General features: G+C 44.7%; 1 protein-coding gene across 1 annotated transcript in view; it reads left to right on the top strand.

Annotated features, from left to right (window-relative positions):
• The window catches only part of LOC147009530 (uncharacterized), a 51002-nt gene that overhangs the window by 11261 nt on the left and 12923 nt on the right, over positions 1 to 26818 (top strand). Inside the window, exons 3-5 of the mRNA XM_085861278.1 lie at positions 12007 to 12069; positions 12182 to 12325; positions 15411 to 17411. Coding sequence (XP_085717404.1) covers positions 12007 to 12069; positions 12182 to 12325; positions 15411 to 16984 — 1781 coding nt within the window. The 3' untranslated portion in view covers positions 16985 to 17411. The remainder of the gene's footprint in view (positions 1 to 12006; positions 12070 to 12181; positions 12326 to 15410; positions 17412 to 26818) is intronic.

Below are 26818 nucleotides of genomic sequence, written 5' to 3'. Positions count from 1 at the left end.
ATCACTTAACCACTCTTCTTTAGGTGTTTATGTTTCTGGAGCAAATGGCAAGTCTTTCTGTTTGTTATGGATTTCTTCTGGATATTTTAAATCCAATTCAAAATAATATCCAACTATTGATTCATCGAATTATTTAAAAGTAGAGTTCATGATATTTTGCAACACTTCCATAATGTTTCTCTTTTACCCATTTGAGACCTCCATATGGTAAAGCTTGAGACATTGTCCATGAGATAGGAATCATCTTTGGAGGGGTTTTAATCTGGGAGATAATTATTTGTTATTTGCTTTAGCATATCTCTTTGAACAGACTTGTGATATTCCACCTCTTTTATCTTTCTCAATAACCAACAACATATCCACATCTGATATTAACTTGAGAGGTTATTTTACTCATCTTCAACATAGCACTCCAAGCCAGACCGGTTGCTGTATAAAATTGAGCTTGGTCTAATCCTTATGAATCCTTATTCTGACAGATTTCTCGAAAGGTTTTGAATATATCGGTTAACAAAACATCGGTCTTGAGATAGAGGTCATGGTATTCACCGAGGGTTTTGATATTGCACATATTCCTGATATTTTGTGCATGTTGATATTCTTTATCATCAATATGACTTTTGTTAAGTTTGTTATAAAAGCACTCTTAAGGAGGGAGTTGTGTTTCATTAATCTGTCAAAGTTGTCCATGTAGTTATTTTGAGCGAGAACGGACCAGAGAAAACACTTATCTTTGTTTTGAACATTAACGACTGCCTTTTTAAATTTTATTTCTCCTGCCAAATCAATATGATAATATAAAGAAGCATGAAGAGGATTTGACTTCATGATGTGTATATCCAAAAAATAATTTTATTCAAGTTAAATCCACTTTCTTCATAGTATTTTCATCATCACCTCATTGATATCTCTGAAGCTCATCCAAAACATGACCTTTTTCATAAAACTCTTGAGGGGATGTTATCAGTTCACGGTATTTTGTTCTCATGTAAACTTCCTCCTCTTTGGTTTCTTCATTTTGTGTTTTTGTAATTTTAAATTTACAATTAAGATAGCTTTTTTACTACCTAATTAGAGAGATGGATAGATAGATCACGGTATTTTTAAATTTACTACCGAATTAATTTTGATTATTCAGAGCTTAAGTTTAGATTTGTGAGCGAATTTTAAGGCGTGATTCGGTTATCGATTTTTGTTCTAGAGTTTTAAACCAAAATGTTCTTCTTTTATATGACCTGTAAATGCTTCATCAGTGCTTTCAATCAAGTATCCTTCATTCTTCTTGTGTGTGAGTGTTCATAAGTGATTGTTATATTTGCAGTCTTTATGATTTTTCTTGTATGTATTTTTCACTCGGCTCTTTTTATAGATATTTTTTCGCTTAAGATATAATTTTCAACTCTTTTTTTTATTATTAATTCTCCTCCCCCCCCCCCATCTCAATAAATGAGTCATTAGACAACTGAAGATTTTGGGGATTATGATAGTGATGGTAGTTGTGGTGACTCTTTCACCCGGCCGAGTATGATGACAGAGTCGAATGAGGATTCTCGAATAATACGGTTTATTTCAGAAGATAGCACAATGCATGCGGAATGTGGCGCAACGACCCCTTCTTTAAGAGCCTCCGGAGTTCACATTAAGTTCACACTACAAGCTCACACTTGTATATTGTTGCGGTATTCGCGCCCGCCGGCGTGCTGACGGCCACGTAACTCGAATCGCGGCACGTCGCCCACCGGACGGACAATCCAGTCGTGACCCTCTCGGACTAACGCCGGGAACCAGTCACGGGTGGACCTTTCGGTCTCACCGCGATCGAGCCAATCAGCCCCCGCGTGGGATGGGGTTGCTCGCCAAATTCGACCTACCTAAGTACCCACGCGGAGGGTAGACCGGGCGATCGCACCTCGCCGCAGGTCGACTTCGGACACGGGCCACTTAAGCGACCCGTTCCGTACTATCGGGATAACCGAGCGGTGTTATTCGTCGACCTCGACGGTTCGATTAATTATCGGGCGTATTCAGCCCACTACCAACCCTTTACGTGAAGCAAGATGAGGATTCAAAGAAAGAAATGACGATGCGAAGCGGGAAACAGTTCAACACAAAGCACATTTATTCGCGGCACACGGGAAGCACACATATACAATTCCACCAAAAGCACACAGAAAAGAAAAACACAATTCAATTTACACAAAAAGCAAATATAAAAGCGAAAACACAATGCAGAGTTAATACCGACTACCGAGCACACAGCAACACTTATACAATTCTACTTCACAGACGGCGCCGACAACACATACCCAAAACCAAGGAAAAGAAATACCCTCAAGGATGAGGCGGGCCTGAGGCCGAGACCGGGTCGGCCTACCCGTCTGGTGATGAGACGCGGAGCGGCGATGGCTCCTCAACTCCGCGGGCCTCGCGGACAGTGTCTGGTAGGGGGTGGGAAAGGGGCCCCCTTGGTCGCACTATCTCAGCGCGGGGGGAAACAGGAGGGGGTTGCTGATGCTCGGGGTATAGAGGATCTTTATTATCCCGCGACGAGCGTCTCCACCTCGGCCAGGTCGCGCTGTCGGCCTCCCTCGGGTGCAGCTCCCTGCACGACGCGAGCACCCCCTCGTCTGGTGTCGCCGCCTTTCCACAGCTCCGTCCCCTCCGTTCCGACTCCAACGCACACGACGAGCAGCTCCACCGCCCGCGAAGTCTTGACTCTCTGTTTCCGACTCTCCTCCTCTCCTACTCTCCGCCTCTGGACTCTCCTCGTCTACTGACGAACACGGTCCTTTTATCCGCCCTGTAGCTTCGCCCTCTCATCTTTGACCCCCTCCCTTCGACCTTTCACCTCGCTCCCCATTGGCCCGAGAAAAAGTGGGCGTGAAGGCTTTTTGATCCATAAATTTGCATATATCGATCGCCCTGGGGGCGGGGCCAATTCGCCCCTCGCTCACCGATTGGATGGCAAAAAGTGGGCGTGTGTCGTTTTTGATCCGTTTTTGAAGCACAAAATCCGTGATTTTGTACACGCTGTTCGACGCGCGCCCTGCACGAGTCCAACACCGGTACCCACAGCGGGGCAAGAACGGTGGCGATGCTACGGTTGCGAGGTGTGACGGGAAGGTCGTGGCGGTTGTGGTGAAGCGGCGTTGTGGTTGGTGGTTGATGTTGTGATTGTGGTGGTAATCATGGCGGTTGGTCCAAATTAAAGATAGTAAAAGAAAAACGGCTATCCTGAAGAGTCGCAGCACGCATAAATGACATGTATTCCCACTAGACAACGGGTTTGGGCCTAACTACACATGTACTTACCGAGATACCTCACCTAAGGGACCTGAATGGTGGTTTGCGAATTTGGTAACCACAACAATATCTTCTATCCCTAGTTGGAGTTTAAAGGGGAACTGGGTGTGGACTAAAAGTGTGGACTAAGAACTAAATAAATAAAGAAATAAATGTGGCAGTGGGCTCCTTTCCCCCTCCCTCGAGGCCTTCGAGGAAGTTGAATCGGTCAGACCCCAGATCTTGCAACACAGCAACTTTCCTCAAGCAATTCAAACCCTCCTACACTTAAGCCACTAATCATTCCTGACACATGTTGATAAAACCCTTGTTATTCCCAGAACCTGGAATCTGTGGGATGTAGGGTGTCAGCAGATAAAGCAAAAATAGTTACACCCAAGGACGTGCAGCCTGCTAGCTGAACAAAGACATGAAGAGCACTGAAGGCTTGCTTTAAAATACTGTTGCGGATTCGCGCCCGCCGGCGTGCGAACGGCCACGTAACTCGAATCGCGGCACGTCGCCCACCAGACGGACAATCCCGTCGTGACCCTCTCGGACTAACGCCGGGAACTAGTCACGGGTGGGCCTTTCGGCCTCACCACGATTGTGCCAATCGGCCCCCGCGTGGGATAGGGTTGCTCGCCAAATTCGACCTACCTAAGTACCCACACGGAGGGTAGACCGGGCGACCGCACCTCGCCGCAGGTCGACTTCGGACACGGGCCACTTTAAGCGACCCGTTCCGTACTATCGGGATAACCGAGCGGTGTTATCGTCGGCCTCGACGGTTCGATTAATTATCGGGCGTTTTAGCCCACGACCAACCCTTTACGTGAAGTAAGATGGAGATTCAACAAAGGAAAAGACGAAGCGAAATGGGAAAAACAGTTCAACATAAAGCACATTTATTTCGCGATGAACGGAAAGCACACATATACAATTACACCAAAAGCAAATGTAAAAGAAGCAGAAACACACAATAATACACAAAAAGCAAATGCAACAATGCAGATCTAACCGACTACCGAGCACACGGCAACACTTATACAGTTTTACTTCACAGACGGCGCCGACAACACATATACCCAAAGCAAAAGAAAAGGACCACCCTCTAGGATGAGGGGGGGCAGGCGGGCCTGGGGCCGAGACCGCGTCGGGCCTACCCGTCTGATGATGAGCCGCAAAATGGCGGTGGCGCCCCGACTCCGCGGGCCTCGCTGGGACTGCCTGGTATGGGGTGGGAACGGGGCCCCCTTCTCGCACTATCTCAGCGCGGGGGGAAACAGGAGGGGGTTGTTGATGCTCGGGGGAAGGAGGATATCTCCCTGTCTAGGGTCCCGCGACGAGCGTCTCCACCACGACCTTGGTCGCGTTGCTGGCCTCTCCCCTCTGCAGCTCCCCAACTCTGACACGAGCACCCCCTCGACCGCCTTCGCCACCGCCACCTCTCCACAGCTCCGTCCAACCGCCTTCTCCGACTCCTCTCTTGACTCGTCCCAACTCTTCACTCACCCCGAACTCTTGACTGCCTTGACTGATGAACGCGGCCCCTTATATGCCCCGTGGCCTCGCTCCTTCACCTTCGACCCTTTACCTCCGACCCTTCACCTCTAACTGGCTCCCCATTGGACCGAGGAAAAGTGGGCGTGAATGCTTTTTGATCCATGAATTTGCATATAGCGACCACACTCCAACGCACCTGGAGGCGGGGCCAAATCGCCCCACGCTCGCCGATAGGACGGAACAGAAGTGGGCGTGAGTCTTTTTTGATCCGTTTTCTTCGGAAAGGCTGTGATGTTTCTGCACACGCTGCTCGGTGCGCGCCCTGCACGAGTCCAGTATCGGTGCCCACAAGCGGCGCGGAAATGGCGGTGATGCGATGGTTGCGAGGGCGAGTTGTGACGGTAAAGGTCGTGGCTGTTGTTGTGAAGCGGCGTTGCGGTTGGTGGTTGTTGTGTGATGGCTGTTGAGACGTGGTTGGTGGTGGTAGTAATGGCGGCTGGTCCAAAATAAAGATAGTAAAAGAAAAACGGCTATCTAAAAGGGTCGCAGCCCGCATGAATGACATTTATTCCCTCTAAACAACGGGTTTGGGCCTAACTACACATATACTTACAGAGATATCTCACCTAAGGGACCTGAATGGTGGTTTGCGAATTTCATCAACCACAACAATACATTTCCAAGCACTTTAAAGGAATAGCTTGAATTCCACTAACCAGCTAATATGCAATTAGTAAATGTTCTGCTATGGACCAAATATGACCATTTTAATACCTCTTCATACCATCTCTCACAATAGTATCTCCATTGGTACAGAAGACAGCTATGATCAGGGGTTCACACAATTTTATTTTTTTTTAAATTAGGTTCTCCAATGAGTACCAGCAGAAATGGTTTGGTGCTCACAAATTTTTTTTAATCTTCATCCAACTCACTATTATGTTCTTCCTCCTCCTCAGTCATTTCAAACAATTGGGCTGATGTGCTTGCTGTGCTTTGGTCACCCTTCTTGGAGATCTGATTTAACCAGCGATGTGCTGACTGCATCCATAGTTCCATTGCAGCCATCAGGTCAAATGTTTCCGTTGTCATCTTACACAAATGAATGTGCATCAGGGCAGAAAGGAAAGAAACTGATAGGTGGGACCTGTAGTTACTTTTTATCACATTGACATGTGAAAAACCCCATTCACAAGCAGCACTGATTAATGGCAGTGGAAGAGACAACAAACAGCAAAAGCTTGTGAATGTTTAAGAAAGCATTTGCATTGCTAGTATTCACAGTAGTGATCAAATCATACACAAGAAGCTGCAAGATGTTTTTTTCATGATGGACGGCACTCAATTTGCGATGTACATTCCATCAAGGTCTCGTTGTGGATATCACAGTTTTGGAGAAACAAGTTTACGAATAGGATGTGCATGTGAATCGTTAAGGTTAAGGGGAATCTGTTAAGGCTAACATGTTTCAAAGAAATAAATGGCTCAATTTTTTTAGTTTGGAGCATATTAACCCTTTCGCACAAAGAACGAGGTGTACATTGAGCTGGCAGCACACACTCACCCACAAAGATCAATTTCTCTCACCTTATCTGATCTGTGAGCTCATGTTTACCATCAGCCCACTCTGCAACCACACTCCTCCAGGTCTTTAATTCTCCTGCCTGGCTTGCCAATTGTAGAAGAAATTATTAAGTCATCCTGTACATTTGAGTCATTTATTTAACAAACAACATAAACAAATACAAGCAAACAAATACAAATGCGCATATGGAGGATCTGAAAAAAAGAACACAGTCTTGTTCCAGATCTCTGAAATACATGGAGAATTTTAGTTCTTTTCTAGTGTTCAGTGAGACACAGCTCTTTGTTATTTTCAAATGCTGGTGCCACAGTTTGTCAAGTCGATGTATTTCCAGGTGGAAATCATTTTCAGCTTTTGTGCAGCAATCAGCCTAATTTTGAAGGATTGTAGCATGTATTTCAAGACCAGATGTGTAAAATCTCTCCCAGCAGAGAAGGACATCAAAACTGAAATCCTTTGGGTACATTGATGGATCACATACAATTTGTGAAATGGAAGGGGAAAGTTCAGTCTGCTTCTTAACAGACTCGGGAATTATATATAATATGAAGCAATCTGAGTTTCGTGAATACATCTGGACATTTCCTTAGAATTAGACCAACATTCCAGTTTAGTTATAATAACATTCTCCTTTCAAGTTTGCTGGTACCTTATATCTATCATTTCATAAAATCCCTTAGTAAGTAAAATATATTTAAATAATAGGCAATTATTTTATACTGAATTAAAGCTTATTTGAAAAGTCAGAGGGAGAAGGGGGTGGAAGGAGTCAGGGCAGGGTGGGAGGAGGGAGGGAAGGGGTGGGAGGAAGGACCTGGCATTGCCGGGCGATGCCGGGTTCCCCTGCTAGTCGTATTCTATGCATAAATCAAACTGTAAATATTGAAAGATAATCTTACCTCCATCGGCATTTGAAAATTATCCCAACTCAGTTCGGTAAGGTCCGCCATCTCAAATATTCCAAAAGGTTTTTAATATTTTCAGGCGATCTGCTTTTTATAAGGGTGATAAAATATGGGTGTGTTTATTGGTGAGGAGTGTGGTTATTTTGGTGAGCCTGAGCATGCCCGCACTTGCCAGAGCAATGTTTACAACACCAAGCATTATATTTCTTTCTTTCATATCAACATATTTCAAGTGAACATTTTAAGCCAGACAGGTAGGCAGGTTGCCCAAGCAAAAAAACAACAAAAAACAAACAGGAAGTATGGGCGTTGGGCCAAAATGAATTATTGGCAGGCTCAGTCTCCTACCAGTAGATGATAAATGGGGTTTCTGGGACGTCCATTCAAATGAATAGGGGGAAAGGGAAAAACTTTCTGACTCAAGCTCCAAAAGCTCAAAATGGGAAATGCACTTCCTCCCCACCTATCCCCTTCCCTCCCATACAAGCAAATGTAAAATTGAGACATTTATTTTCCATCGACTATATTCACTTTATCTCTTCAAGCACGAAAGAAAGGGAAGTTCACTATCCCTCCTTCGGTTCCGTAAAATTTGGAAGTGCCTTTAAGAGCACAGTCGTGCTGCGAAAATGAGGAAGTATTCTGTGCCCATGTCGCTCATGGTTATATCTTAAATCATCAGAACACTAACAGAACAAAGTTTAGCGAAAAGCAAACAAAAACAGCTTTTAATAAAACAAGATATTTAAAAGTAAGTTTTAAATGAAGGAAAAGATAAAATCTCTATTTCAGCCCTCACACCTGAACCAAGCCAAAAAAGCCCGAAGTCATTTCCTTTGAGACACACCCGAAAAAACCCATTGTTGTGTAATCTCCCATGGTTGGTGCGCTCCCCCAACGACCCACCACCCCCCTCATCCCTCTCTCCTCCCCTCCCCGAGTGTGTTTGGGGAAGGGTGGGGGGTGGGATGAGGGGTGTGGTGGGTCAAAGGTGGGGGTGCACAGGGGGGTGGGGCTTGTGTGGGTGGGTGGAGCTTGTGTGAGTGGGGCTTGTGTGGGTGGATGTGGCTTGTGGGTAAATTTAATCACAAATAAGTTGGAGGATGTAAAGAAAACAAGGCCAAATGTGTCCAAGAGCAGCGTCCTAAAGGTTCTGTCGGCTAAAAAAAACAAACAAAAAAACAACAACAACTTCCGATATTTCGTCACGTGCCTTGATTAAGCCAATAGCGAGACCCGTCATAGTGTATTTACGTATTTACGAAATATCATGTATTTACAAAATAAATAATGTATTTACGAAATTACAATATATTAAATGGAATAATCTTTAAATAGTAACGTGAACTTTTCTAAACTTTAAAGCAAATGTCCGAATATATTTAAAAGTTCATGATAGACGCTCTCAAAAGGCACCGTCAATGCAAGGATGTGTACAAGTGCTTAGTATTTAAGGAGATCCAGATCGTGTATATAAAGGAGCCGAGTCCTAATATAAAGCTTTTGTCTTCAGAACAAGAAGAACAAGAACAACGCCGAGCTCTCTATGAACAGCGTTCGCTACGCGAGACGCTGCTAAAAATTAATATCCTTGAATGGACTGAAAACTTTGATGGTTATCAAATTGAGCAATGGAAAAACAATTCACTACAATCTCAAAATGATATGTGGCTCAGGAGGTGGTCAAATAAGAGCATTAAAAGAAGTTTATCATTTCATTTCTGCTCAACAAAGACACTTCAACCAAGAACCAAGTTCCAAGTTATTCTTTGTGAATATACTCGATGGAAATGAATGTTATAAGAAAATTAAGTTATTTCCTAAAGTAGAACATGGACAAATACTCGTTGGTTCGCTCCTTGAGTGGAATGAAAATATGAAAGGGAAGAAGTGCTTCCTCGGCCGACAAAGTCCTTCCTCGGCCCACCTGAGCTCCTGACCACTTACAAGGCTTTCGTCCGCAGCCTGATGGAGTACTGCTTTCCCCTCTGGGCTGGTGCTCCTGCCTCCCACCTTTCTCAGCTTCACGCTGTGGAAACCAAGGCATTTCGGATCATTGGCATCTCCCGCAATGAGGCTGAGTCTTTGGGCCTCTCACTCTCTCACCACAGGCTGGTCGGTGGTGTTTCTGTCTTCTACTGTCTCATCTCCAGCCTCGCCCCCCCTCCCTGCTCTCTCTGCGATTTGTCCCCACCACATTTCCGCAGGGTGCTCAAGGTCCGCCAACAACCCCCTTCTGGTAAAACTTCCAAAATCACGAATCACTGCTCACCTTCACTCTTTCATTTCTCTTTTTCCCCACCTTTGGAATAAACTCCTTCACTCTATTCAATCTAATTCTTCCTTCCAGGCCTTCAAAACAGCTGTTCACCACCACCTCTTATCATCCCCATCCAAATCCTCGATCTTTTCTACCCCCGATAATCCACCCAAGCCCAACTCCTTCAAATTCCCTGCTTTCCTTCCTGAAAGTCCCTGTAATGTCCATCTTGTATTTCCCATGTTCCCCGCCCCATCCCTCTCCCTTCCACAGATCTCCTAATGTCTCTGTTCCCCACTGTTTTGTCCTTCCCACTCCCGTCCCTCTTGTCTCATGCCCCCCTTGCTGTGCGTTGTGTGTTAGCTCTCACAAGAGCCTCGACAAGGTATACAAAAAAACTGCTTTAATCAGTAAGTCTCAATCTTTCATAGTCTCAATTTTACATTTGCTTGTATGGGAGGGAAGGGGATAAGTGGGGAGAAAATGAGTCTCCTATTTTGAGCTCTTGGGGTTTGGGTCAGAAAGTTTTTCCCTTTCCCCCCATTCATTTGAATGGGCGTCCCAGAACCCCCATTTATCATCTACTCCTACCATTGTTTTAACACATGGATTGTTAACTTTATTCCTACACAGTATGATTTCTGGTAGTGTCAAAATTTTAAAATAACACAAATGTATTTCATAAAATATCTCTGCTCAACAAAGATATATAAACCAAGAAACTAATCCCAACATACTATTTATTAACATTCTCAATGGTGATGAAAGTTGAAAGAAAATCAAACGCTTTCATAAAATAGAACACAATCAAATCTTTATAGGCTCCTTTTTGAGTTCAATGACCAGAGACCATTGGTCTTTATCTTATATATTATTTCCGAGTTTGTGGTTTCGTGTCGCGCTATCTTCGACTTTGTTCTGCGCTCGAGTAACGTGATATTCGGCTTACATTATCTCAAAGACCATATGAGGTGCATGGTACAAAAAAAGTAAATAAAATGGTTCTGAAACAGTGAAATCGTATTCCACTTACTGCATTAAAGTAAAATTACTACTGATACTCTGCATCAGTTCCTTTCTCAAACACACCCACCCCAACATGTCAGGCAGAGCAAGGGTTATGCTCGTAATTAATTATTGTCAAGGTGATAAGATGACACCACTGTAGTTAATAATGTGTGGGTGGGGAAAGAGGAGGAGGAATGATGGGTTTTGTTCATTATTACTGTTGAGCTTGTTAGAGGGAGAAGTTCGATTTTGGAGAGGGTTTTTTGAGAATGTCAGTTTTTTTTCCCCCTTTGCCCTCCATTCACTTGCATGTATAGTTTTGGGGTTTGAGGAGAGGTTATGATGGAGAAACCATTATTACCACCCTCTAATCCCATGTTAAATTTGGGGGGTTTTGGGGAGAGGTGGGGGATAAAATGGTAGGTTATCGTGGAGAAACAATTTTGCCCCCATCTAATCCTATGTTAAATTTATCCTTTAACCCTCATTTCTGTACGACTGGTCTCTCTGTCTTTGACCAGCTCCTTTCTGGTCTTGCACCCTCTGCTGTTTCCGTGCTGTTGGCTTTTTCTACCCTCGATAACCCCCAACCCCACCCGAATCCCCCCTTCCAAATTTCCAGTTTTTCCTCCTGAGGGTTTCCTTCTGTATCCATCTTGTCCATCCCATGCATCCTCTCCTGCCACCATTCCTCCACCCATTGTTTGTCCAAGTCTGCCTCTAACTTGGCCTTCAACTCTGCTGTTGGTGTTTCCCCCCTCCCTCAACTGTTCCTTTTGGCCCGTTGTGTCCTGATCTTTTCATTGTACTAATTCCAGCTCTTTCATAAGCCTTGACTATGTGTACAAAAAAAAATTCCTTGCTTATTCCAGCACAGAACTAGTGGTCTGTGTTGGTGGCACAGGAGTACATAAAACAAAACAATAGAACTTTCCATTTTGTTCCGTTGCATTCACAAGCCTCAACCATGTTCAAAAACATGGAAAACCACATGGGTGAAGACACTCCAAAAAGCAGTTTTCAGTGGAGAACTTTCATCCAGCTCCAGAGCAAGGGGTAGTCTGTGGCTACGGTACAAAGATGTTGTCAAAAGGTATCTTGTGGCAGCCGGTATTATAGCCAACACTTGGGAAGTGGCAGCGCTGGACCGTGTAAAGTGGCATCACCTGGTCCAATTGCATGCTGAGTAAATTCACACCCAGAAAAAACAAGCTAGCCTCCAAAGGTGCTGTGATGCTTCAATCAACCCCGCTCCGGCTACCATCAGATCTGCACACTGTGAGTATCACTTCGAGGTCCTCATTGGCCTTCACTCTCACCAAAATGAAACTGTTGAAACTTTATTCTCATTTCCTTATGTCATCAAGGTAAATACTTGCTGGGCTTGGCATGTATTATGATTATGAGTTTGGTTGGAAATACTCCATAAAGTTGCTTGAATGGGATGTTTTTGTTTTCAGATTTTATTGTGGAAGTGAAGGTGGGGTCCGAGTTTGTTGATGATTATTCCTCGCTTGTCAAAGGTCTGAACAACAACTTCAACAATCCTTCTGTTCTCGTTCAATGAGAATAAAAATGATGCAATTGCCTTCAGGACTAGAAATGACAACAGTGGCATCACCTGTTGGTTTGCAGGTGAAGCTCATCTGGATAAGTCCAAAAAATTCAAAAGTACCTTTCTTCAGACTTCCCAGGATGCTTTGAGCAATGAGCACATAAAGCAGGAACCACATGATTCTCCTCCCTGGGAGTCCAGCAAAGCTGCTCAACTGCTCGAAGGTAAGTCTAGATTCATCGCGAACACATCACACTGTTTAGTTGTTTCATTTGTTCTTTTGACAATTGAATAATTTGAGTTTCACCAATGTATGCTGTGGAAATAGCGTTGGAAATCCATTGAGATTACTAGGATTCATCAAGTTTCAAAGACAAGTTTATCACTCTCTAATGTGACATGAGATGCACATTCAAGATTGTTTCATCTTGTCAGACAAGTCTGCCATAGTCCATTCAAAAACTTGCAACCTAGTTCCGCATTGTCACACTCGCTTGCATATCTCATGGAATTGTGTTCTGTAACTCAGTTACGTGATAATCTCGAACACATCTACGATCTGCTGGTTCCTTAACTGCAATGTAGTAAATCTGGTCCCTTTCCTCTACCATCTGAGATCAGTTTTTGTTGGATCGAAAGTGAAAATGCACACCATTTATTGGAGTGTCTCCCTTGTTCTCTGTGATCCTTTGGTCATTGTGCTGTATTGATTCATTATTATCAGCTGTTATCAGAGTTAAGCTTGAATTGTGCATCGCATCGTTCAAGTTCTAGGTCAAACTGATATCTAATGTCATCATCTCTCTGATTGTAGAATAGCTTGTGATATGAGAACATTTTGGATTTCATTTTTTTCTTGGTTACTGCTTTGACCTTGATGTGGATTTTTTAAACCCACCTTGTTGTGATCGTTGTCCTCCTGAAGGATTCCAACTGGCCGATTGTGGAATCTTATTTGACTTCAGGCAGAGTTTAACGTTTGTCCGATTTGGTTATAAAATCCTACAAAAACCCTATTGACACTGATAAAACTGATTTCCACATAAGTCCTTCCTTGTGAAACAATTTATTTTCTAATTATACACCATACACTTCTCACCCTCGTACAATGAACTTAAGAATCCCCATTGATTGCAATGTTATTTGGTTCTATTTCATTTATTCTTACTTTAGTTAACAGTTAGACCAACCCGATTCAATTCACTTCCACATTACATCAGAGAGTTTTATTCTAACTTGGTACTTGGTCAGTTCCAAGGAGTACAAGCCACTGAGATGCTAATACTTTCTCAGGTACTTGCACTGAAATAATTTTACATTTCAAAGCATTTTATACTTTCATGAGAGAGTGGTGGGGGCTATTCAACCCAGACTGCAGACATGTCCTTGAGACGAAAAGCCACTTCGTACATTTCGAAGCAAAGGTTTGTTTGTTATCAGCTCAGTCACTCTGCTCCATAACAACACATTTCTTAACATTTAGGGCAAAAGTCTTTTGGCCAGAAATGACAGCCAATTCAACTTGCAGCATAAAAGTTACATTTCTAAAACTCCATTTGTTACAATTTAGAATACATTAATATAAATTTTTCCCCCACAACCTCATTGTTTTGCTGGAAAATCATTGTTAGTATTTCATCGATCATCTGATCGTACTTATGAAAATTCCTCTGCTCATTGACAGAAAGACAATGGTTGTATCTCTGACTGCTGGCCTAAAGAAGATCAGAAAATTTTCTAACACCTGGAATATGACTTCTCGTCCAAGTATGACCTATATACTCACAGGACCTCTCTGAAAGGATAAACCAGCCAAGTCTCATATTTACATCTGCCACCGAAGGTGGACAGAGCTTATGTTTTCACCCCTGTCTGTTTGCCTGTGATCAGGACATCTCAAAATGTTGTGGATGGATTTGAAATAAATTTTTTGGACAGGTTGCTTGTGTGACAAGAACTAAATTAATATTTTGGTGAAGATCCAGATCTGGATACAAGAATTTTCTAATTTTTTAAGTGATTCTTCATCGCTGAGAAATGAGGGGTCAAAAACGATATTTAGCATCATATTTCAAAAAGTTGAAGACAGCTTATGACAAAAATACATGGATGAGTTTGTTAGGTGACAATAACAAGCCAATTAGATTTTGGTTCAGCTCCAGATCCAGGTCAGGCCTATCAAGTGGGATACAAAACATAAACTGTTCAGCCTGGCAGAGATAAGCGCTCCATCGAGTGCTGTTCTAGTTGTTTTGGGGATTAACCTTTGAAGAGATTTATTCTTGAGAACTCCACAAGTTTTACTATTCATGACAGCATGTCCATGAGATGCTAAATTTCCATGTGAGACTCTAAAGGCAGGAGAACGTATACTGGGCATCCACCAACAGGCCTAGTCGTCCCTCAGTTCTTCATTGCACTGGCAATGAACCCTTTTAAAAGCACCGTGGTGTATTTTTCTCCATTGTAGGCTGGTACCCCTTTGTTCCACCACTCTTTTTTGGACATATTGTAGAGGCGAAAGCTCTGAAAATCTTTTGACATTGCCAGTCGATTGGAGCAATGGCTGTATTTATTGGAATGTTGATTGAAGTGTGCTAACTGCCATGGGAAGCAAGGAGAGGCTGACATTTTGGCATTAACCCTTCGTCGAAGTAAACTTTTTCCTTGCTATACACTGTTCAGAAAAGGCGAATAACTTCTGGTAAAATAGTTTATTTGTGCTCAGTAAATGTTTGACCCATTTAGGCAGAGTGAAGGACGAATGCCGAAAGAGGGAAGCTTGGATATCAGGCCCCGATGCCAAACTCTGTCAAAGGCTATTGAGATATCAAGATGTCCAACAAATAATTCCCCAAAGTTTGTCAGAGAAGAAACCCACACATTCGTAATATAAGAAAGGATATCACTGGTAGAGCTTGCCTTGCTAAAACCATATTGGTGGTCAGATAGAAAACTGTGAGATTCAAGATTCTTCAGAAAATGGGAATTGAGAAGACATTCAAATACTTTGGAAACAGTATAAATCAGAACAACAGGACGATAGTTAGAAGGGCTTGAATGATTGCCCTCGTTTAAAATTCGCTGTGCTAAAGCATGTTTCCAGGAAAGAGGAAAGGTTTGGATTTTTGTTTTTTTTTAGCAAAACCGAAACAAACGAGCAAGCATGGGTGCAAGTTCAGAAAAGTGTACTCCTTCATGACATGAGGAGGAATGCAACCTTGTCTATATGCCTTGCTTGTGTAGATTGTGCTACATTTTTCAAATTTGGAATGAATGTTTGATGCTTTTTATGAATTGTCTTTACAGAGAAACCAAAGAAACTTGTTTCTTGTTCCAAGTGTTCCCAGTTGTTTGACCTGGAAGTTTTCAATCCGCACAAGACACGGACCACATGTCAAGAAACTGACAAGTTTAGCAGCGTGTCTCCCAACCACACTTGCAGAAGTTGTGTAGAGACCCTCAAGAATATTCAAGGAAGTGAGAGACCACACAAGTACAACAACGCAAATGGAGATTCCAATCAACGCAAGATGTACAAGTGCTCATTCTGCAGCAAGGATTTCCCTTTTATGTCACAATTGAAAATACACCAAAGAATACACACGGGTGAGAAGCCATACAAGTGCTCTGTGTGCATGAAGGCGTTCGCTAGTTCTTCATATTTATATGTTCATCAAAGAGCACACACGGGTGAGAAACCACACAAGTGCTCTGTGTGCATGAAGGCGTTCACCAGTTCTTCACATTTAGAGGTTCATCAAAAAGCACACACGGGTGAGAAACCACACAAGTGCGCTACCTGCATGAAAGCGTTTGCTCGTTCATCATATTTAGATGTTCATCAAAGAACACACACGGGTGAGAAGCCATACAAGTGCTCTACCTGCATGAAAGCGTTTGCTCGTTCATCACATTTGGATGTTCATCAAAAAACACACACGGGTGAGAAACCATATAAGTGCTCTACCTGCAAGAAAGCGTTTGCTCGTTCATCACATTTGGATGTTCATCAAAGAACACACACGGGTGAGAAACCATACAAGTGTACTTTGTGTCCCAAAGCCTTTCCGCAATCAACCCATTTAAACAAACATCAAAGATGGCACGCACCTGCAAATGGAGGTTATAGCCAATATGAGAAGCCATGGAAGTGTTCATTCTGCAACCAGGATTTCGCTTTCATGTCACAATTGAAAATACACAAAATAATACACATGGGCGAGAAACCACACAAGTGCTCCATCTGCATGAAGGCGTTCGATCGTTCTTCACATTTACTTGTTCATCAACGAACACACACGGGGGAGAAACCATACAAGTGCTCCATCTGCATGAAAGCGTTTGCTCGTTCATCACATTTGGATGTTCATCAAAGAACACACACGGGTGAAAAGCCATACAAGTGTACTTTGTGTCCGAAAGCCTTTCTGCAATCATCGCATTTAAAGTTACATCAAATAATGCACACAGATGCAAATGGAGGTTATGACCAAACTGAGAAGACATGCAAGTGCTCATTCTGCAATAAAGCTTTCGCTTTCATCTCGCAATTGAAAATACATGAAAGAATACACACGGGTGAAAAACCATACAAGTGCTCTATCTGCACGAAGGCGTTCGCTAGTTCCTCACATTTATATGTTCATCAAAGAATACACACGGGTGAGAAACCATACAAGTGCTCCATCTGCATGAAGGCGTTCGCTCGTTCTTCACATGTAGAAGTTCATCGAAAGACACACACGGATGAGAAACCATACAAGTGTTCAGTGTGCAGTAAAGTGTTTGCTCATTCATCAACTTTATACAACCATCGAAAATTACACATTGGAGAGACGACGCAAGCAAACAACACAAAAAATATAGACCTAATAATCTGACCGGAAATAAAATACCACCACCAGAGACTTGCGAAGCATAACAATAGACAATTTCTCTTTCTTGGGACCATATTCTTTGCAGAGCATTGGCGCTGCTTAAGCAGTCTGTTAAGAAGAACGACTCAAATGGAAAAGTAAATGGAGCCAGGAAGTAGAACAGCACAATAATATGGGATGTGTGGCATCACCACAGGGAGGAATGTTAGTGGTGCGGGACTTGATTGACATCACTCGTCGGATGAAACAACAATTAGAGCAAACCCTGGTGAAGGAGACATTGAGGGAGCATAAGGGGTTGTTGACGAATGAAATACATTTTGAGCAGGTCCAGCATGTGGAGCTGACAGCCCCAGAGGGGTGTGGCGAACCGATGATGAGCAACCTGCTGGAGAGAAGCGACTGGACCGAGGTGACTGGAACGAAGCAGGTACGTGGGCACATGCATACATGGTGCGGACGAGGAGCTTAAGGTAGAAATTTAATTTTATGTTTATGAAGAGACCCTGTCCGATGGGGTGCACGTATGCGTGACCCCTGAATGTGTGTGTGGAATGCTGTGAGCCCACAGTCCAGACTACAGCACTGGTATGTGCTGCCGAGGCCGAAACCTGTGTGGGTACTCACCTGGCGGTCGAGAAGGTAACGCTGGAATGCGAGGCGGTTGGTCAGTACGCAGGCAAGGATGAGTGTGTGGAAGGTCAACACATAACCTTGGAATGTGTGCAGCCTGCTGTGAGTGGGAGTCCTGAGCGTGGAATGAGTGGTGACATAGGAAATAGGTTTGCGGTGCAAGGGAAAATAGAAATGTCACCAGGACAGAACTTGAGCCAGGGGACGGAAACCATAATGGACAGCTCCGCATGGGTTCTTACAGAGTTGGAGGTGCTGCATCCAGGAGCAGGCTTTAGAAATTGGATTTTAATTTCTCCATCAGCCTCACAGGAACTTTGGAATGGTGCGCAGATGAGTAGCAAGTGGCACTGTCATGTGTCACTTGGTCTTCGAACCTTTCTGAGCAGACGAGGGGTTTGGCTGCCTGAGTGGGGTTTATCTGTCTTCAGGGAGTTATGGAGAAGATGGGGAGGCCGCCTCCCTGATTGGGGTTTACCTGATTTCCATGAACCCTGGAGAGGCGGGGGAGGCCATTCCACCGATTGGGGTTTACCTGACTTCCGCGAACCCTGGAGAAAAGGAGGGGGTAGACCACAACCCCAATTGAGACGTGACCCCTTTGAGCCGTGGCGGAAAGGCGGCGGGGTCATGTAATAGTTAATGAGGGATTCGTTCCCTCACTCCCCTTCCAATGAGCCAAAGAAGCAGGCCATATGGGGATGTAAGAAGTTGATTGAAAATTGTACCGAAAGTGATTGCAAATTGAGAGATGACAGAAGGCATAAGAGTGGCACGAGTGGATTTGGGTGATTATTGAAAAAAGCGGTGGAGACATTACAGGCAGAGCGTGAAACACACCTGAAACAAGTAGATGACAAAGAGTGGCTTGTTTGAGGAAGGATTGAAATGCCTGGTTAGAACCATGCAGAGGTAAATGAGGCTGGTGAAGAGATGTTGATGTTTCGTTTAAATTGTTGGAAATAAACAATTAGGGCAGTATGGAGTAGGCCAGCAGATGACGGACGTAGTGACAAATTAATTGGGGTTTGATGAAAAAGTGAACTGGTTAAATTTGATGACCAAGTGGTATCTGAGGGACTGGTGTGTTTTTGTTTTCACATAAACGTGAAAGGTGTTGGATGGTGTTGTAGACTGGGTGTGCGGCACTGTGGAATGAATGACTAAAGTGTTTGGGTGAATGGCGTGATTGTGCAGATGAGGAGAGTGAGTGCGAACAACGTACCCTGTCGGTAGGAGTCTCCTAACCAAGTTAGTGTAGGTTAGGGGGACTTAGAGGATTTGACATGGATTCTGGCTGCTGTTCCATTGTGCAGGCAGACTGCGAGGAGTAGGTGCAGGCCAAGGTATGGGGATACTGGCTGGTAGTGTGACATGGTATTGGAAGTTGGTGAGTCGGGAAATAGGGCACCAGGGCTTGGGGGGTTCCTGGCAGGTGAAGGCTGTCAGAGGTGCCAGGAGAGCACCGTAGGGTTCAGTGCCAGGAGAGCATGGTAGGTTCAGTGCCAGGAGAGCACGGTAGGTTTTAGTGCCAGGAGAGCACAGTGTAGGTGCTATGAGAGCACAGTATGGGTGCTATGAGAGCACAGTGTGGGTGCTAGGAGGGCACAGTACGGGGGCTAGAGAGAGCCACCCCTTAGTTAGGAGCGCCAGAAGCATGATCAGGTGAACCCCGAGGTCGCTGGGTGTCCTCCACCCCCGATTGGAAGCAGGCAAAGTGGCCGAGTAGTAGTCACACTCCCCAGCCAGCGAGTTATGCCGAGCACCACCAAATGAAAAAGACAAATAAGGGCCTTGCCCAGGTTTAATAGAATGGAACAGTGTGCCAGGTTGGGAAAATGGGTTATTAGGATCATTCTAGCCATAGAAGGGTTTGTCGCATTGTCTCGAGCTAAAAGTACATGGTTAGGTTCGATGGACTCTCCGCACCATTCATGTGTGACACCTGGTATGAGTAGTGTTGATGGGAAAATTTGTTCGCGAGGGCCAGGCTAGGTCACCCTCTCCAAGTGCCAGAGAGGCCACTAGTATGTCATGGGCACACATCCACGAAGATAACAGTTGAGTAAGAAACACACCATCCTGTCTGTAAAAGTAAAAAAAAGAGAAGGGAAGAAAAAAAAAAAAAGAGAGAACTTAACCAAAACAAGTCAGGCAAGGAAGGTTATGGGTACTCTCCATCTCACCTGGTCTCAGGTCATCACACCCATTTGCGTCCTTAAGAACGCCTCCAAACTGCATTTGCTTACCATCGATATCACCTTGCCACCATTACTGTGTCACCTGCTGTCCAATGCAGGGCTTGTTGCCCGCTGCTGCTTGTGAGTAGGCCATATGGGCCGAAGCATTTTTGTGGGCCATTGAGGCCAAAGTGCTTTTGTGGGCCGTTGCGGCCGAAGATTCATGCCATTTTGTGGGCTTAGTGGGCCAAAGAACTCTTTGTGAGATTAGGCCACTGGGCTGACTGAACTCACCTGGTGAGAGGCCAATAAGGCCACGAAGTGAGAAAACCCTCAGGGGTGAATGGACGATACTGCCGGGAGGGGGCATGAAGGAGCGAACACGTGAAAGAAATTTGAACCTTTGAATGTTCTGCTCCTATGCCAATATTGGTGTTAAAAGTAAAATTGAATGCCCTCCCATTCAAATCCATAATTAGAATGTTAAGTAGTGTGCATAGAGTGTGAATTTGTTTGTTAGATTGGTGACCCGACGCACTAGGATAGGGACATGCCAATCTTACTGTGACACTTTGGTTTTTGGAGTTGAGTGCTTCCCATGTTGTGGGTTAGAGTAAATGGGAGATCTGTGCTGTACGTTAGACAGGGCCATTGCCGTGGGCTGCCCCAGATGGAGGCTCGGGAGAGCCTCGGGAGAAAGGTGGAGATAGTGTTATGGAAATGGCCCTTAGTAGGCTACTAAATATAGGATTAGCTCAGATCCCCCATTAAATGCATGTTTAGCTGGGTTGTTCGGTAAAATGGACGTTACATGTGTGTCAGGAGGTGTAAGAGGCTGTTTATTGTTTGTGCGGTGGTGGTGGATCGAGAGCTCCCTCTTCTTCCTTCGCCTCTCCGGACGATAGGCCCCACCCAGTCGGCTGAGGGGGGGTGGCCTGGAGAGGGAGGTGGAGCTGGGGGGAGGAGTTTGTCGGCTTCATAAAGGGAGAGGAGCCAGTGGCTCGCAGGCGAGTGAACGAAGACCTCGTGAAATGGTTCAGTTTTGGGGAAACAGTCGGTTTCGAGGCGTGCTCGGGTTTCGAGGCGAGAAGGAAAGGAAAAAAGGTGGTAAGAAACTGAGAGGACGGAGGTGATTCTGCCGTGAGAGAAATGGCAGTCGGCTTTGAGAGGCAAGCGACCGAACTAAGGAGGGATAGTGTTGAATCTGCCAGGAGAGAAGCCAAACCTGAGCGTGCCAATTTCTGCCATTTTTGGCAGTAACTGAGGCTGCCTGCACGTCAAGTCTGCCTTTTTGGCAGTGAGAGAGGCAGCCCGCACGTCGAGTCTGCCTTTTTGGCAGTGGGAGAGGCGGCCTGCACGTCGAGTCGGCGATCAACTCTTATGAAGAGGTGATCGACAGGCTCAACCTGCGTCTGGCCGCGGAGCCTCCGTCCTTACTCACCTCACGGCTCGACACGTTTGTCGATCCGCCTGCGGAGCCCGGCAGCTCGAGTTGGGCTTGTCTGGTGAACAGGCCAGGCCTGGATTTGTATGCTGGACCTTGAGAGAAATCAGCTGAAACCCATCGTCGATCTAACGGTCTTGTGCCGTCGACATTGCGCGGGGCCAGAACGCGCTGAGGAGGGCGTGCGCACGCGGTGCCTTGAGAAGAAAGAGTACGGTGCCGCCATCATGCCATGCGGCGTGTTCGAGCTTGGGCTTGAATCCGTGGACATCGGCTTGTTACGAGCGACATTCTTGCTTTTGACACGTTCCGCTCGTCCATGAAACATCACCAAGTACTCTGTCTTGTCTGCATGCTGTCTGTCTGTCTTGTCTGCATGTTGTTTAAGGCATATCTCTGTAGGGACCCCCTCGAAACCTGTAATCCGTAGTTCCCTAGTTAAGAACGGGTTAAAGATTGTTAATAAAAACATTGTCGTGAATATTTTGCTTGTGTTGTGTTCCCCGATGTTCCCCAATAAATCTGGTTGGTTCGTATGAAGTTGCCGCTATGGATTAATTTGTGTCGCATCGAGGAACGATCTGTTCGATTGGCTTATTAAACCAAAATGGTTACAGACTGGCAGAAAACGCTCGGCATCTGACAAAACCAGTCTGTAACCAGGGTTCTATTTCCCCAACTGGTAAGGTTCAGGATTACTTTGGTATCGCGATTGAAGACGTGTGACCCGAGGCCTGTGCTGAGCCAGCCGGCGTTATAAACCCCGGAGACGGCCGGAGTGGGTTGAGAATCCCTCCGTCGTGGAACCCGTAACAGTATTATCGCCTAGCCCTTTGCTGACTTATCATCCTGAAGAACAGAAGAGCACGATGATTCTTTAAAATGCAACACATAAACCCTCAAACGAGAGATATCTTGTCACACACCTGATGGAATATTTAGGATTTTTAAAAAACGTTTTTAAATTGCTGGATGCTTTTAGATAATCCTGGATCTTTTGAATTTGTGTTTTGCCCATTGCATGAATCTCTGATTTTGACAGGGAAGGTCAGGATTCAAGGGGGCTGGGACTGGAGAAAATTCAAAATAATCGGGGGGAAAAAAAACAAGACGAAATAATAACATGATAAATAAACGTATATAATTTTAAAGATAAAAAATAAATAATAGTTTTTCTTTTTGTATACAGACAGTCGAGGCTTGTGAAGGAGCGAGAACAAAGAACGGATCAGGACGGAACAACAAAAGGACCAGAAAGAGAGGGGAGAAGCACACCAACAGCAAGGTTGAAGGTCAAATTAGAGGGAGACTAGGACAATGTGGTCCAAATGAGTTGTTTAAGCTGAGTCCAAATATCAGGATCTCAAAAATGAGGTCAAGAGATTTTGGAACCTGAAGTGTCAAAATTTTTCCAATGATAATTGGAGCAACAGAAATAATAAAGAAGAACCTCATGTGATAAAAAAACTATCCCTGGAAATTTTACTTCCTTCTCCTCCTCTTCCTTCTTCATATGCAGCACAGGGCTGCAGGTCGCATAATTGGCTGAGGACGTGGCTTTGCTGCTGATACAATGCCCCTATCACTGGTACATTTGAACTCATTTTACCAAACTTGGAAGGATGACAGGCTAAGTCAACCCCACCTAGTGTTAATTCAACGGAAATTGCTCAAACTCAAGACCTTAAGATCCCAAGTCAGTGGGAATATTACCATAAACAAACTACAGTTAGAGGCAGTCCAAGGTTCAGTGATGATCTCGAAAAGAGCCTTCGGAATAATTCTCTGAGAAAAAATAATTCAACAGTTTTATCCCTGACCTGTGATCCCTTCTGAAAGCGGAGGTGGACTCCCCCCCCCCCAACCTCTCCCAACAGTACGGGAGTTTGCAGGACGAGAAGATACTCCAAGTCTTTCGTTGTGTAGACGTATAGCCTTTTCCTTCAGGTACTTTTCACAGTATTTTGACCATTCAGAAGCTTGGAAAGCCATTCAGGTAACAATCCTTATCCCGGACATTAAAGGGCTAGCCCATATTTATGTACAACTTAAAATGGCTACCAGTCGGCCATCTCTGAACAGATCGCAAAGTAAAGTGAAGTGCACATATATGCCATCATGTACTGTGCTTGTGCCAAGATTGAACAAAATTGGAACATGCATGTCCGAGAAATGGTTGAGGACGTGTTCAACATTGGGTTTTTACAACTAAAATGGCCGCCAATCTACCGATCGGCCATCCTTGATCAGATCGCAAAATGCAATTAGGTGTAATTGTATGCCATTGCGTACTATGCTTGTGCCAAGTTTGAACAAAATCAGACCATGCATGTTGGAGAAATGGTTGGACATCTTTAAGTAACAAAATGGCCACCTTCGGCCATCTTGGATCTGATCTCAAAAGAAGAAAGGATGTGCCTATGTAAGCCATCATTCATTATCTGTGTGCCAAGTTTGAACAACATTGGTAAATGCATGTCCGATAAATGGTTGAAGACGTGTTCAACATTGGGGGATTATTTTACATCTAAAATGACCGCCAGTCAGCCATCTTGGAGCTAAGGTCGAAAAATAATGACATACATATGTACACCATCATGTGTTGTCTTTGTACCGGGTATGAATAAAATCGGTCCATACATGTCCGAGATATGGTTGCGCATGCACACACGCACCGGCGCACGCACAGACATGAAAATCGAGACCAAATCCATTTGCCCCTTTTTTGGACGACGTCCAACGGGGGCTAATCATGATTTTAAAGATCGATTAAAAAAATCCTGTAGTTTAGCACAATTGAAGCAGTCTTATATACCACCCTTCTGCACAGTAAAATGATGACGTTTCGTCGCAGTTGAGGAGATGGAGGCTTTATTGATCACCATGGAATGCAGCATGCCTAGTGTTGGTTTAATGGTTCGGTTGGTGGGCTGAGGATTCTAGGGTCCCGAGTTCAAATCCTGCTCAGCTGTTGAATTAATACCAGGTGGGGTTGACTTCCTGTCATCCTTCCGAGGTCGGCAAAATGAGTGCCAGTTTGCTGGTATCCTGTGTCGGAGTGGCGACCCGTCCAGGATTGTGCCCAATAGCCAAGGAGGCTGCTTAGGCAGCACCGACGCTGTGCACAGAGTATGGTCCCAATGAGTGGATAGAACGCAGCGTCAATAGGCATTGTACATAGCCATATTGGCGGTGTCTTCTTCACCCCAATACTGTACCCCACGCCCTCTCATGCTATGTATCGATATATAGCATGGTTCTTTGAAGTATTATGAAGGCGATTTGTGTTCTACAGTGTTCAAGTATATCTCAATTTAAATGAAGGTTTAAAGAGGTTTAAAGTCATATAATTCTGGGTTTTACCGCCGTTTTACCCAGTATTGATTCCACCACCTCTACCACGTTACATTATATGTGCCTGTTGTTTGTGTCCTTTATGACGTCCTTAAAAGCAGAAAGTTTCCTGTTTGGAATGATTTTCAATTTTGTTTCACTGCCAGACAGGCATACAGAGTTAAATAATTATCTCACTCCTCTTTCATGCACATGTGAGGTCGAGACAAATTCAGAGCCAAAATAAGGTAAAACGACAAACTTCTCTTCATACTCATGTTCATAATATAACATTTGATTTCAATAAGTTGTTTCTCGATCAGCCTGGTGTTGGCGCAGTGGTTAGGGCAGTGGCTTGGGATCCAAAAGGTCCCGAGTTCAAGCCCCGTTCGGCCATTGAATTAATACACCAGGGGGTTGACTCAGCCTGTCATCCTTCCGAGGTCGGCGAAATGAGTACCAGTATACTGGGCTGGTGTATGCCCCGGTTAAAATAGGTGTACCATATCCCTGTGTTGTAAGAGGCGACCAGGGTTGCGTCAGGAAGGGCATCCGGCGTAAAACATGTGCCAAATCACTATGCGGATCATACGGATGATCCGCTGTGGCGACCCCTAACGGGAGCAGCCGAAAGAAGAAGAATAAGAAGAAGTTTCTCGATCAAAAACTGTGAAGAAGGACAGACAGACTGATATGAACCAATTGCTTAACCCCACTTCTCGTGCATGGGGTGATAAATCCGTCAAAACTACTTGATTTCAGTGAGGTTGTGGGGGGGGGGGGGGGAGGCAGAGCTGGGATAACCAAAAAATAAAAATAAAAAGATTGGGGATGGGAGAAGGTGATTTTCGGGTGAGGTGTATATAACACCGACCACAAACTATCCCTGGATGAGACCTCAGAGAGGTCACAGAATTACTCACGAAGTTGCTACAAATACAATTGCAACCCTAACCCTCGGTGATATAAGATACACACAACACCTGCCACAAAATCACCACAACAAAATACATTTTAAAAAGAGCAATCAGAGATTGCATACGCTCACCAGGATTTGTTTTGTGGTGTGTTGTGTGGTTTTGTGTGGTGTTTGTGTACTGGTTTGTTACATCGATCTATAATTCCAGCAATGTGTGTGTGTGTGTGTGTGTGTGTGTGTGTGTGTCTGTCTGTCTGTCTGTCTGTCTGTCTGCGACTGCAGTTTCTCGACCACCGCCGGTCCGATCTGATTGAAACTTGCCAGGAATATTGCCGGGGCCCCGCGGATGTGCCTTTTCGAGGTTTGATATCAATCGGACAAGCGGTTCCCAAGTTACGGACATTTATCTGTCGACCAATGACAGGACACGGTGCTTTGACGTCACGAATGACGTCACATTTAGTTTATTTATTTATTATTTATTTTGCACGATTGAAACTTGCCAGGAATATTGCTGGGGACCCGCGGATGTGCCTTTTCAAGGTTTGATATTAATGTCTGTGTGTCTTAATATTAATATTAATGTCTGTGTGTTTGATAGAGGGGGGGGAGAGGGGGGCATCACAATTCAAGAGAGGGGGAGAGAGGAGGTGCAAGAGAGGGGGGCGAGAGGGGAGGAGAGTTATATAGATTATCTATCTATAATTATAGATCGGCGAGAGAGAGGGGGCATCATAATTCAGGAGAGGGGGAGAGAGGAGGTGCGAGAGAGGGGGCATCACAATTCAAGAGAGGGGGAGAGAGGAGGTGCGAGAGAGGGGGCATCACAATTCAAGAGAGGGGGAGAGAGGAGGTGTGAGAAAGGGGGAGAGAGAGGGGAGGAGAGTTATATAGATTATCTATCTATAATTATAGATAGGCGAGAGAGAGGGGGCGTCACAATTCAAGAGAGGGGGAAAGAGGGGGGCGAGAGAGGAGGACGAAAGGGGGGTGAGAGAGAGGGGCGTCACAATTCTTCTTCTTCTTCGTTTGACATGACGTCACAATTTACAGAGGGGCGAGAGAGAGGGGAGAGAGAAGGTGCGAGTGAGGGGAGGGAGAGATGGGGGCGAGAGAGGAGCGGGGACAGAGGAGGGGGAGAGAGGGGGGGGCAAGAGAGAGATGGCGTCACAATTCTTCTTCTTCGTTTGATATGACGTCACAATTGATGCTGGGGACCTGATACTGCAGGCACGAAGTTGCACCTACGGGCCCGCACTAGTATAATTAATGACACATAATTAGAACTGACACTTTATAAATGCTGGCAGTGATAACCGGTTCAGCCA

The sequence above is a fragment of the Eptatretus burgeri genome, chromosome 17, assembly GCF_056783735.1.
Source record: "Eptatretus burgeri isolate ZD-2024b chromosome 17, Ebu_testis_v1, whole genome shotgun sequence".
In the NCBI taxonomy this organism is placed as follows: domain Eukaryota; kingdom Metazoa; phylum Chordata; class Myxini; order Myxiniformes; family Myxinidae; genus Eptatretus; species Eptatretus burgeri.
This window is presented reverse-complemented; position numbering and strand designations above follow the sequence as displayed.